Source organism: Colletes gigas, unplaced genomic scaffold, assembly GCF_013123115.1.
Source record: "Colletes gigas isolate AHSC1104 unplaced genomic scaffold, ASM1312311v1 Colletes_gigas_Sc00014, whole genome shotgun sequence".
In the NCBI taxonomy this organism is placed as follows: domain Eukaryota; kingdom Metazoa; phylum Arthropoda; class Insecta; order Hymenoptera; family Colletidae; genus Colletes; species Colletes gigas.
This window is the reverse complement of record NW_025106643.1, coordinates 2,637,501-2,651,794: the sequence shown is the minus strand read 5'-3', so window position 1 is coordinate 2,651,794 and position 14,294 is coordinate 2,637,501. Positions and strand designations below refer to the sequence as shown.

The window sequence follows — 14,294 nt, the reverse complement described above, 5'->3', positions numbered from 1 at the left end:
AAGTCTGAAGTTGGTAAAGGATTGTTCAGAGCTACCAACATAGATTACTTAAAAGCAATTTTATATTCAGTTTTGGATTTATTTATTGTAATAATTACAAAATGCGCAACTTAATTTTTATCTTAGGAATGTACGAGTGGCAATATATTAAGCAATTTACGAAATACATTGTAAAATCTTTATGAAAGAGAAATTCTACAGTTTACCATATTGTCAAGGTATGAAACTTGCAACAAACTTCGTACATGTTGAACAGTACAAAGTACAATCCAGTATAGTCAATATGACTATGTACAAAACTGTTATTTTTCTACTTTTGATTATTGTCAACGTCTCAAATAAATATGTAACTGCTGAAAATGACGAGGACATATCAACGGAACTATACGTGATCGAGGGAAAAGTTTTTCCATGGGAAAATGGTCCTTCGAATGGATGGCAGCTTATGACACACGTCATGGCTAACGGTGGAGAACATTATGGTTTCTTAAGGTAAATTTACGTTAAAAATTGCCAATTGTTACAAATGTAACAATTACTTATATGCAACAAGCTATTATCATTATAATCAAATACTGAAATTATGGAAAATAACTTTTGATTAAATTTTATACAGGTTAGAATTCTTATGAATATTTTAATAAGTTGTATAGTTTGGTAGAAGTAACGAAAAACCAGAAAATATTGGGAGTCTCGGTATTTTCGGAAATTCCGTACATTTTCCAGATCCTAACGCCCCACACGCCCCTTTTATAAATAATAATAATTTATAAAATATTATTTTATTTGGATAATTGTTATTTTCAATTAAAATAATATTAAGTCTTTGTCACTTTCAGGGAGGATGGAACATTTGTTATTTCAAATGTGCCATCTGGATCATATGTAATTGAAATTGTAAATCCAAATTCTGTGTATGAACCAGTAAGAGTAGAAATTAACTCAAAAGGGAAATTCAGAGCACGAAAAGTGAATTTAATTCAAACATCGCAAGTAATACAGGTTCCATACCCATTAAAAATGAGACCACTTACACCATTCCGTTATTTCCAAGTTAGAGAACAATGGAAAGTGATGGACTTTTTGTTTACCCCTATGGTATAGAAATTATTTTATTGTTTTATAAAAACTTAACAAAAAATACAATTACTATTGTCACTTTTTTTCTATTTTGTAACAGGTTCTAATGATGATTCTACCAGTATTATTACTTATGATTATTCCAAAAATTATGAATAATCCTGAAACTAGAAAGGTTAGTAAATAACATAAATACCATAATTATTTAAAATTTATTGATTACATTTATTACTTGTATCTATTGTGTTTTATTCTTTTAGGAAATGGAACAATTTAACAATCTAACTAATTACAACTTACCAGAAATGTCAGAAGTTATAGCAACATTTTTATCTGGAGGGGAGAAACAAAAAACCAAAGCAGTGAAGGCTACAAAAAAAAGGCAGTGATCTAAAACACATTTCCACTTTTACTCTAGTCCTTTAATTCTTAACTACACTTTAGAAAAAAGAAACATCAAACTTTTCTCAACAAAATTTAAACAAATTTTCATATAGTTTTATTACATTCGAAAGATTAAAAAAAGTAGCAGTAAATCACTTAAAGTATTATTTAATACATAATTAAATATAATCCACTGAAATCATGTAAACCTAGCTTTCTATTATTTATGTAACAGAAATATTTTACCGGTAGCTGTTATGGAAAAAATAAATTTTATGCAAACATAAAAATAATGTACAATTTGAACGATAATAAACTTTTTATTGAATGAACATTATCCTGTCCGCTCCCTTCGTTTCCCGCTGACAATTTATATTATTGACGTCAGTGTCTTTATTGGCAAAAGTTATTGGCACACCTGACCTTATTAAGAAGACTAACCTTACCACAGGAGTTTCAAAACCTGTATATACGACCTAGCTGATACTGCTAACCTGTCATGGTTACGTCTGTAGCGTCGCGCGGTTCCCTTGACAATGAAGGCGCACGAGGAGCAGCGATGGACATGCGCACTAGAATTTTCCTTTTTACGCATGCGTTAGCTTTCTGTCGTAGATGTATCTTTAGCGCAAAAAGAGGTGCATGTTGGGAATCGAGGATCCTCTGTATTAACAAACACACTACCAACTGCCATACACCATATATGAACACATGCACGCTAACTATTAAGATAAATACACACAAAATTCACAAATACCATATGTCACACATCGCACGTAACCACATGCGCCATGCAAATTTATACATTTGTAAAAATACCAACTTAAATAAGTATAAATTTTTATTAATATAAATTACTTACATATTAATCTATATACATATAATAAATGTTTGAATAAATATATTAGATAATTATTACACACACATATCACAGATTTCTTTATCCATTCAAATAATTCAAATTTCTACTAGTAATCAATTGTTTAAATTTAAATTTCTAACTTGTATCATACGTTCCCTAGCTGCTTTAAACTGTTCAAAAATATTTTCTATGTTAGTCATTAGCTTGTCAGTACTCAATTTCTCAAAATAATCTAACTGATCATAATTCTGAATAGAAGTATGAGTCTGATAAATGATATTCATTTTTAATTTAATGTAACCACTTGTTGTAACTTTTAGTTGAGATTTATTTAGTATTTTACCTTCGTGCCCTGTAGGGATACTACAATAGGTAACATCTTCTAGTTCATAAGTGCCACCTGTAAAAAATCTCCTGAGAGAATTAACAATGCTTCCTGTTGGCCGCCACATGGGGACATTGAATTCATATGATCCAGGTACTGCAGGCAAAGGTAGAGCTGCATAACCTTCTGTACGACATCTAAAATAATTTAGCATATTCTTTCCATTGCATATCATTAATTAATATATAAATTAAATAATGATACCTGTACCAATTATCAAGAGATATAACTGACAGTAATAGTCTAGGCCAGTATGGTGAAATTTTCTTTGTATCAGATACATCAGTTGACTCAAAATTCAATGATATTTCTGCAGCATATCCAAAATATGCTGACTTGTTCTTTAAATTACATCTCTGAGTTCTTCCGAATAATTTATCATTTTGATCTGTGCTCCAGTGCTTTGGTAGGTCAATGTAGTAAGAAATGCAAAGACCATCAAAGAAAAAATTATGAGCAGACATAATATCGAATTTAAAAAAAATTTTATACACATTCAGTGGCGTTAGCTGAAAGCTGTGAAATATTTCTGCCTCCTTGTATACAAGTTGCTCTCCGATTTCCTATATCATAAAATATATTGTTATATTTAATGTACGTTTGTAATAGATTTGATGTTTAATAAATGTGGTATTTTTAAAAATAATTAAAGTTTAAGGATTGTTTAATTGTGGTAACACTTCGAGTGTCACGTAATACGCGGGTATGATGAGTTTAAATGACAGCATTACACTTCTTACTACAGAAACGTGTAACAGTATATGCATGTGTGTGCGTATACGTATATGTATACATATACGCAACCGACGGTACAAGCGAGGAAGACAGTATCAAGCAGTTGTTCTCTGCCATCAGTTGGTCTTGGAAACCACACTGGTCAACTTGATACAATCTTGATGACATTTTTAAATAATCCGCGAAGCTTTTATAATTCTCCTCGTGTGTAACAAAATGATCGACAATAAACTGCTAAATATGGAAATATGCATGTTTCCCAAGTGTATCTTGACAAAGTGCAAAATAAAACAACTAAAATCGATTTAGTGTAAACATCTTCAATGATGAAAAAATTGTCAGTGATACAGTTCTGGTAAATTTAAGAAACATGTTTTACCCGCAACGAGTGATGAGGCAGATCTCTGAAATCTCTTATGTAGGGTACGTATGTAAACTTTTCGCGTCTAAAATAACATAATAAAACTAAACGGTTTTTCCGTAACATTGGTTGAATGTCATTTAAATCCGTAACTAAAATTTATCCGTGGATTTGAATACGTTTAAACGGTTGACGAAAATGCGCGAATTCTTGAATTTAAACGTATTCGAAATATACTTAATGATTTCCATTTGACCGCAAGAAACGTATATAAATGAACTTAACGATTAACGCAAATAAGTATTTCGTGTATAACTCACGCGTTGCAGTTCGTTTTGTTGTTGTTGCAATTCCAATGACGACCGTTTCTCGGAAACATGCTCGATCCAATAATTAAATTCAACACCACTGGAATTCGCTATAGTATAACAGTAGTTGTTCGTAAAGTCGGGATTGACAGACAAAATTTTGTGCAGCTCGTCGTACGTAACAACACATAACACTGTTTCGGAATCCTTGTCGGCACTAGTTAAGGTTTTATCTCGTCGAGATAAATCAACCATGACACACATCGTGGAACGTTCCGTGTAAAGGTAATGGTTCGTTCGAATCCTAATTTCGCTTGGTTTATCATCCACGACTGTTTTGTTGTACCTTTCCGGGAACGGTTTGCGATTTTGCAAGGTCGGTAATGCAGTTTCGTTTCTCAACGCCAATTCCGTTTTATAGGGTTTCGTCAATAGATCGTTATCCGAATAATAGGAGTCCGTTTCCGTGTAACTGTACAGCCGACAGCCTTGAATATTTTCCTCGTTAATTCGCCGGCAATATATTTTCCGATGCTCGGTCAAGCAGTTCTTCTCGTCTCTGTAAAAATTTGCTTCGAACGTGCCGAATACTTTTTCCTGCCAGCCAAAAATACGATCCTCTTCTTCGAGAAAATTCGCGTCTCTGGTATCACCTTCGGTCTCGAGGAGTTCCGCGAGCAAAGGTCTTTGCTGTACGATTCTGACTCTGAAACAATAAACAAACGTAAGGTAAATACAATTTAGAAGGTGGAAACAATTTCTGCCAGATGGCCGGGATCTAATTTCGATCGACACGTTCGCCGGCGAACTGCGGGGCAGAAAAAAAACACAGCGGCCCGTTGTTTTGCTGCCACGTTTGTTTCGGCGACTAAACTTAGTCGTGTACGAGTGATACGCGGGAGCAATAACACAAGGGCAACAACTTTCTCGAAATAAGTAAATTTTTGTTACAATCTTGCGAGAAAAAACATGCATCACCTCAATTTAAAGTTACTTATAGGTTCTTGAACTCTATAATTTACAGCTATCTTTTTGTTGCGTATTCTGTTTGACATTTCTTTTCCCATCGAACAAAGAAATTACGAATCGAAACTAAATGCATGTGTACACCGACTTTGACGACCAACTGATCCGAACGTATCGTCTGCAATCCTAAAATAATGCATTGTTTATCGATTTTCTTGTTGCTTGGTAACCGGCGGCGCACATCACGTACACGTACTATACAGAGACGAGTTGTTAGCTAGGCACGCTGATTGGTCGTAGCGTAATAGCGACACCTATCCTCACGCGCATTATCGTTATTGGCTGAGACACTCACAACTACAATTCCATCGCGTGTCGAAGAACGACATTGGCGTAACCGCGTATTCAGGATACTAAATAGAATAAAAATCTTTCCTTATACTTTTTACAGTATCATTATAATTCTTCGTAATAACAAGCTCGAAAGTCACGATATTATAATGAAATGAACATTGAAATTTCAGGTTGTAAACTGCAAATATTTACAGAAAAATTATACGGAATTATATTAAATTGGTACGAAAAGCTTTATGAATCTATAAATTCATTTTTTTCTAAACGCATGTGGATCTCGTAGATCATCTTTATTCGAAATTTTTATTTGAATCAAAAGGCAGTCGACATTGTGTTTTTATTTGTTAAATTGCACGCTGACATCCGCGAAAACTTATTCGCCCAAGTGATATCATAATTATCTCAGATGTCAGAGAACCGAAGAATTTGTGTTTCAGCATGATAACGCGCCTAGTCATACCGCTGACATAGGCAGTCGTTTGAAGAGAAACAAATCAAAATATTGAACCGAGCAGTACATTGACCAGATATCAACGTAATCGAAAATTTATGGAGGCTTCTTGAGAGAAGTGTTTACAAAAGCAATAGACGATTCTCAACAGTTAATAAACTCAAAACTACGGTCGAGGAATCTCAGAAAGAGGCTGATCATTAAAAACGCTGTGCCATAAGATTTCAAACCATACTTTTTAAATTATTTTTTATTGCACTAAAAGGGATTCATATTTTTGTAAAATTACCGCCAATTATCGCTATCCATAAGAACTTGAAAATATGTTGTTCCTGTTAAACAACTTTCTGATTACGTCCTTGAAATTAACTACGGAAATAGAAGTACAAGAGTACGTGGTGTTTTGAATGAAGTATACCTTTTTAAATGTCATCGTTTCTCGAAAGTTTAAACATATAAATAAATTATATTACTATTAATAATACTATATCTTGATGAATTATTTACGTCTTGTCATCATGGGAAAAATTTTGATGCAAGATTCTGGAAGCCAAAATAAGACGAAAATCAAGACTACCAATTTGTCGATTGAAGCTCCATTAAAAAGTTATTAATGTGTAAAGTTCCATCCGTACTGAATTTTTTTCTAAAAAATGGGTAGGATTTCGGGGGTATTTCTATTCACCAAAAATAATTGCAATTGACAAATAAGAAGGCTCGACGAGGTAGAATTTTTGGCCCTACTAGGATCCATATCATTTACTATCAGATTTCGATTGTCGCGTCTTGACCGATAACACTAATCAATTCATGTATCACGTTCTAATTATTGCGTTAATTTGCAATTAGAGATAAACGAATTTATTTTATCGGTGAATTGTACAATGTAACTGGACCTGTTTCAAATATAAATGATTAACGAATATAAACAAATACAACGATAGAACCGGAATACTTTGTCAACAATCGTCAAAGAACGATTGCAACATTCTTCTGCCACACATCCGCAACAGTTTGCGGCACTTTCTATTCGTGCAATGGTTGGTCGTCGAGTTCACCTGTTGCGACGCTGGGCAACCAAGGCGTACAACAGTCTTTTCAAACGTATCCCGTTATACCAGATGATTCAAGCTTTCCGTTGTAATCCAATATTTGTATAGTATGTAATGGGAAATTCTATGCGAGGCTAATCTGAGTCACTGTACCAGCTAGGATTTACGTTCAGTCTGCAGGTATCAAGGACAGTAATACTTCCAAAAGCGCATAAAACATTCCGGTACACAATTCACAACAAACGGATTCAAAAATTTCGATGCATTTTTAATCGAGCATCTCGTTGCTGCGACGGTTTTCTTTATCGATTTCCTGAATAATATATCGGTTTAGATAAGATAATATAGACAGTGTGTGTCATAGAAGAAAAACGTTAAATGATAACTGATCTATTTGCAAGTTAGTCAGAGTAATGATAAATTAGACGTGTTACGTGCATTCACCGAACGTCTCGGAAACAGTTCCCTGATCGATATCCGATTTGCCAATTTATCGAATAACGGTATATTATATTCAAGTTTTTTTAAATTGTTATGTGTATTGTACTTGTTAATTTCGATAAATGCAAATTCTTTTCTAACATTTCTAAGCTTGGATCAGAACAAGTATAGAAAGTACAATAATTTATAAATTGCTTTATGTAATTTTGAAAATTAGTAGCATTAACATATTTAATAAGTTTAACTCATTGTTATGTTTTTACAGAGGTTTCAAACTAATCAGAATGTCGAATAATCAAGACGGAGAGCCTGGGATAACAATACCCTTGCAATATAATAATGCCGTAAGAATCAGTTTCTCATAACCTTTCTGTTTTCCATATACTTCTTTCCATGCTACGTTGACTTTACTATTTTCAGCATTGGAAAGCTATATTCGAAAAGTATGATCTTGACGGCGATGGAAAAATCTCGTATCAAGAGTTGAAAGCTATGATCCACTGTTCTGGTTATTCAAATGATATACCAACAAGAGTTGTCCATATAGTCATGCGTAAAGCGGATTTAGATGATTCTGGATATTTAGATTATCCAGAATTCATAGCCATGGTATGTAAATCCATTTCAGTTATTTACAATATTATTTCTATTATTTTTACAATAGTATTATAAATGACCGGTTTTTTTTTCAGATTCACAGAAAGGATATGCAGGGTGTTTTTGGCCATCTTGTACAGCGATACGTACATACTATGGTACCACAAAGGCCATCCGTTTTGCAATTACGTTCTAGCGATTATACTGATGGACAGTACGAGGAGGAATACTCTTGTAAACCTCCACCTCTAGCAATGATAATAATATCAATATTAGAGATTACCTTATTTTTGTACGATGTGATTACACACAAGGCCCTGTCCGTAGAAGGACCAGCAGCCACATTATTTATTTATAATCCACACAAAAGATACCAAGCATGGAGGTATTTAACGTACATGTTTGTACACGTGGGGTATGTATTTCATTTTACATAATATACTAAATTCAATTAGAATCAATTAAAATCATACAATAAACGAATCAAAAACCTTGTTTTAAACAGTTTCCTCCATCTGGTGGTAAATCTGCTTGTACAGATAATGTTGGGCATTCCACTAGAAATGGTGCACAAATGGTGGAGAGTATTAACCATATACATAGCAGGAGTTGTAGCAGGATCTCTTGGTACGTCTGTGTCGGATCCTAATGTATTTTTGGCAGGTGCATCAGGTGGTGTATATGCGCTAATTACTGCTCATGTAGCTACTATTCTAATGAACTGGTCACAAATGGAGTTTGCCGTTTTGCAACTATTAGTATTTCTTGTCGTGACTTCCGTTGACATTGGTCAGGCAATATGCAACCGTTATGTATTAGGAACAAACGATCAAGTCGGGTATGTTGCTCATTTTGCGGGCGCCATAGCAGGCCTACTTGTGGGTATAAACGTTCTTCGTAATCTCGAAGTGAAAACATGGGAAAAGGTTATATGGTGGACCAGTATTATTACTTATACTGGGCTCATGACAGCTGCCATTTTGTGGAATATTTTATACACATCTTATTACGAATAATCACGTCGTGCTGAATTATCATGCATTTACTTATCGGGATCGTCCTTTCTACTTGAAATAGAATTTAAAGTCCTGCCGCGTTAAACACGCACAATTATGAATTTTACATTCAATAATTAAAGAAATTAAACACGTCCATTTTAATATAGTCCGCATTTGAAATTACATATCCGTCGCTGAATGTATATACATAACTTTTATCCTATAAACGCATTTATTTGAAACGAATATTAATATATTACATACTGTGATACACATTGCCTGTATGTAACATGGAAGAACTGCCTGTTAAAAGGAAGAGTGAGCGAAGGCCTTTCTTTCGTATGCCCTACAAATAAAAATATTATTACTGACTTGCCGTATTACGATAATAATAAAATAAAAAATAGTTTGAGAAGAGTTATATTGTTAGACGAGCGAAAGTTTGAAAAATCGATGCGCGTATTGTACCGGTTTGAACATCTTGACGCACGTTTCAATAATGTTTTATTACTCCTAGCATTTAAGTTGACGATGATAATTTTCACCGTTAAACCATAAAGTACCGTTGGCATAGAAATATTGTTATCGCACGTTTCGATAATTTTTTATGTTATAAGTTACTGCAATTCATTATATCATGTATTTATGTTTCATCATGTCATGTACCTGATTTGCAAATTATTGACGCGTTACTAAACTATTTCGAACGTTATACGTAAGACGCATACAAAACTCGCTATATTCAAACTGAACAAATTTATAACAAAAAAAAGAAACATTTTTAGTTTAGTCGCTGTCGATCGTTTATTTCGATATGTAAACAGAATTAATTCATAAAAAGATATAACCGTTTCGAGAATATATATATTTTTATATATGTATACAAATTAAAGAGTCGAATATTTCTGAAACAGCTAGTGTGTGGACACGTGTTTGTTAAAATTTTGTTTCCTTTTTATAAGCCCTGGTAGCTAGTTATTTGTACCTATAATTCATAAAAATATGTAATTACTTCGAATTTTCACGATTATTCTTTAAAAATTTCTTGGAGCAATTCAAAAAATATTTTAAACGATATACAACTAACTAGGTTTAAAAAGAAATCGTTGTTAAACGAGTAATTTGTAGTAGTTTCAATCCTAGTTTTAATAAAGACAAACGCAATTACAAATTTCGATGTTATCGAGTAATAGAAAATTTCCTGAGAAACTTACTCATACGATCCTTCGCGTACAAGTGTTGCTTATGTATTATTTTGTGTAATGTATATAGGTTTTATTGTAGTAGTGTTAAATAAAACCGTGAAAATGTATAGCGTAGTATTTTGAAGGTCTAAACAGCGATTAAAGTTCACCTACCTACTCTCCAAAGTTGTCACAGTTCTGCAATTACACCGTCTCTCAGATTGACACAGAATTATTTTCACTTTATTATAAATATTTAGAAGATAGGTTGTGGCACTTGACGTGACCGTATTTCATTCACGTCCCTAACATATACGAAGTTTGACAAGTTGATGAGAACGATCAAATTTCACCGACCTGTCTTTAAAGTTGTCACGTTGAGCAGTCCTTCACTCCATTTTATACTTCAAGTTGTCAGCTGGCAGATCACCTGTATGACAGAAGTGATATTAGAACATGCTCTCCACTCGAATAATTACGAGAGCAGTACCGTTGATACTTAACTTAAAATAATTGTTAACTCGATACAGCAACGAAAACGTTTGCTCGTATTATCTGTATATTTTGCACGCGTCTTTAAATATAAAACAGAATTAAAGTAAATTGTAAATGACTCTCGCTTTAAATAGATACATTGTCCACGACAGAATACAGATAGTTGAAATATTCGTCAGTGTACGAGGGGGGGGAAGAGTATGTGCGCGCGCATATGTAGTAATTTCGTCCAACAAATAGTTTCGATCTTAACAACAAGCATTAGTATGACAGGTATGACTATTCGTAAATCACGTTATTTATACTATGTATATTTTCTCAGTCCTGTGTTTTTTTATATTTATCAGTAACAAAAGTGACATCGTTGGGTTGCACTCCAACGATCGACTGTACAATAAAACCACCGTCTCGTTACTTCGTCAAAGCATCGTGTACGCTCTGCACATCCGCGCTGAAGGCGTGAATCAGAGTTAATAAGCAAGAAGAGGAGGAGGGGGTAGGAGCGGGGTTATCGTTATTATAACGGAGGTGATTTTTATTTCAACAAAAATAACAATTTACATTGAACTGTTTTGATAATAATATTATCGTGTATGCTACACCTGTAGTTTAATGTAGGCGTGGTATGCTCTCGCTCGCTATTAATTGTAGTTAATTTATCTGAATTAAATCGCATTAATAGCGGGTTCGTAGGTAATATCGCTTCTTAGCATTTTTTATTATTTTTACTTTTTTTCCCATTTTCATTGTTTCCTCTTAAACTTCTTCGCGTTCAGCGACCTCATCGTTAATGCATTATTATGGTACAGTATTTTAGGAGGGAGCTGAGTACCTCGGCGTTTATTATTTTATCTATGTACAGACTTCTTGCATTAGAGGGATCGAACGACAGACATCGATCTTCCTTTAGGTTACAAACGAGTAGGTAGGTACATGCGACGTTTTACGATACGTTACGCCGTCTAGTCTATAGTCTAGATGATTTACCTGTCGTATCAACGATGTATTCGTTTCTTTTTTCTCTCTCTCTCTCTCTCTCTTTTTGTGTGTGTCGTGTGTGTATGTATTACGTGTGTGTGTGTGTTTCTTTTTTCGTTACCTCTTACGACGCTACGAAGTACCTCAAAAGGGTCGCCGTCAACGCACTCCGCTTTCTAATCGCCATCTTTATAACAGAGTTCTCCCTCGAACCAAGACTCGTGGGGCATTACCGCCCTCGATCTGAGCAAAAATTTTATCCTGAAAATATTTATACGCGATCATTGTGCCGTGCTTGTATATACAAAGGTCAATGTACAGAGCAAGAGCGTTCACAATTTCTCACATGCATATCGAATTCGATACGATTCGTTCGAGAACCTCCCCCCCCTTACGGAACGCGGAACCGTGGAGTTTTCATGTCCCATCAGTGGTTCACTAACAGTACGGTGAAACGAAAAGTATTATCGTAGGTGTTTCGCAACAGGAAGAAAGCAGAGAAACGCCAAGGGCACTCTTCGAAGAGTACACAGTCATATACACGGTGATCGCATTAAAATTGTTGTCTCGTTGCTACACCCCCGTCCTCTTCAATGTGTGCACGTCCACCTCCACGTTTTATTCTGGAAGCATTTAAACACGGTATCTCCTCGGGACTCCGATTTTGTACAATTCGAAACTGCTTTTTTTCTTTTTTTCTTTCTTTCTTTTCGAATCGGTGTAGTAAGACTTCGTAACAGTACGATTGATTGTGAATCGCCCTTACAATCGGCTAAAATAAATGCTTTTATATATCTTTACGCGAGGCTGCGATATTCCCATTATATCTTTGCGCGAAACTGAACCTAAAGTACACACGTTTAACACAGTTATACGTTCGGAACGTGTGCCCTGTTTTTTTTCCCCCCCCGAACTGCTTGCCAAATAGGACGAAACAGATTATCCCAAATAATACTGGGGAGATGCCCTCCGATGTGAACCTCGAAAACATTTCGGTTATTTTAGTTCTTACACTTTTATAGAACAGCGCGAACTACTATGAAACGCTGAGATATTCGGTATAATACCATTCATCCTTTCATTATTAGCGACTTCGTGATCGAATTAATTAATAACAGCTGTCACGATGAGATATTGTGATGACGATAATGAGAACGACAATGATGGTGACTACAGTCTGGTACGATGCTTAGGTTAACGTAATACAAATGACAGACACGATTTATGCTGATCACGATAGTGTAAAAAAGGGACAATGTCGGTATGGATCAAAATGAGATCTTTAAACGCTCCTTGTACGTTGGTCGTTTAAAACAGAAATATAAGAATCCCGGGTTATCGTTGAAAAAGTACGAGTTTTTAGCGTGACACGACTGCGAAACGAAGGTTAAGAGTTTATTTACAGGAAAACGCTTATCGAACGACGACTTGTTGCACTCTGTAGTCTAGAGACGAGTGACAACAGTGTGTATAAGCATAAAAGAAAGAAAACGTTGAATTCGCAATCATGAAGTGTCCCGACATAACGCTGGCTGTATTATAAACTATAGAGTATTTTACGAACGTTTAGAAAAATCCTAACCTCTTTTACTTTGCAAATCATATTGTCGGACTCGTGATCGTTAAGGAGGTTTTTGTAAGATGTTTCTGTAAACATCGGTTTCGAGACATTTGGACATTGTCCGTACAGTACACTGAGAACGATCGCGCGGATGCGTAGATGCAAACGAATTCTATATTACTGACGCTATGCTTGAGATATTTCTAACGGGACACGTATTCGCGCGTGTGCAGTTTGTACGTAAGTGGACACTCCTCCAATATGAACCCCTCGAAAGGAATAGTGATATAAACGAAACAGAAATTACGTTACCGTGACCCACGTTATAAGACGGAACAGACTTACGTTCCTTTGACATTCCGGAAAATGTATAGAGGCACTCGCGTTATCCAACCATATAAAAGTGCATAATGAAACGAAGTACAAGAAGCATATACACACATATACAGGGCGTACGGCCACCTTTGAGACAAACTTTAATGGGGGATTCTGGAGGCCAAAATAAGACGAAAATCAAGAATACTAATTTGTCGATTCAGGCTTCGTTGAAAAGTTATTAACGTTTAAAGTTTGCGTACAGCTGGGTGCGCGCGACGATGGTTCCCGCTCAGCGTGAGAAACTCTACTGAGCGACGTATCGAGTCTCGCAGCTTCCCCGAGTGAGAGTCACTACCGCGCATGCGCAGCGTTCGCAGATCGCAGTTTCACAGGCGGAACTTTAAACGTTAATAATTTTTTAACAAAACCTGAATCGACAAATTGGTATTCTTGATTTTCGTCTTATTTTGACCTCTGGAATCCCTCATTACAATTTTTCCCAGGGGTGGTCGAACACTCTGCATATACGTAATTTACACACACACATGTACACATATATATGCATACGTAAATAAATATACATATATGTGTACACGTATATGTATAATGATATACATACATACATACATACGCACGGAAGATATGCAGCAGATATGTACGTATGTATATACATTATTTGTAATGTTTGGTAGAAGCGACTTACGGTGCAGGAATGGTTGCAATAAAAAGCAATCCTTATGTCGAGGACTAAGGCTCGTTTTGAGTATCGCGTGACTAAATGAAG

General features: G+C 35.1%; 3 protein-coding genes across 8 annotated transcripts in view; 2 read left to right on the top strand and 1 right to left on the bottom strand.

Annotated features, from left to right (window-relative positions):
- Nucleotides 1–245: 245 nt before the first annotated feature.
- LOC122399588 (ER membrane protein complex subunit 7) lies at nt 246–1,706 on the top strand. The gene is made up of 4 exons (XM_043400377.1): nt 246–492; nt 840–1,098; nt 1,181–1,255; nt 1,341–1,706. Exons 1-4 carry the CDS (start codon nt 284–286, stop codon nt 1,467–1,469), a joined length of 672 nt encoding a protein of 223 aa, XP_043256312.1. The 5' UTR covers nt 246–283; the 3' UTR covers nt 1,470–1,706.
- A 1,876-nt stretch (nt 1,707–3,582) lies between these two features.
- LOC122399619 (protein rhomboid-like) lies at nt 3,583–10,357 on the top strand. Its single transcript, XM_043400419.1, has 5 exons — nt 3,583–3,869; nt 7,645–7,723; nt 7,800–7,988; nt 8,072–8,391; nt 8,482–10,357. The coding sequence occupies exons 1-5, from the start codon at nt 3,817–3,819 to the stop codon at nt 8,990–8,992; spliced, it is 1,152 nt and encodes a 383-aa protein (XP_043256354.1). The 5' UTR covers nt 3,583–3,816; the 3' UTR covers nt 8,993–10,357.
- A 689-nt stretch (nt 10,358–11,046) lies between these two features.
- LOC122399617 overlaps nt 11,047–14,294 on the bottom strand; it is a 75,879-nt gene continuing 72,631 nt past the window's right edge. For 4 of the 6 annotated variants that reach the window (XM_043400417.1, XM_043400416.1, XM_043400412.1 and 1 more), the window contains one exon: nt 11,047–12,254. The gene's annotated coding sequence lies outside the window, so the exon portion shown is untranslated. Of the gene's footprint in view, nt 12,255–14,037 lie in introns of those variants that run through there. The other 2 variants (XM_043400414.1, XM_043400415.1) reach the window with 2 other exon arrangements.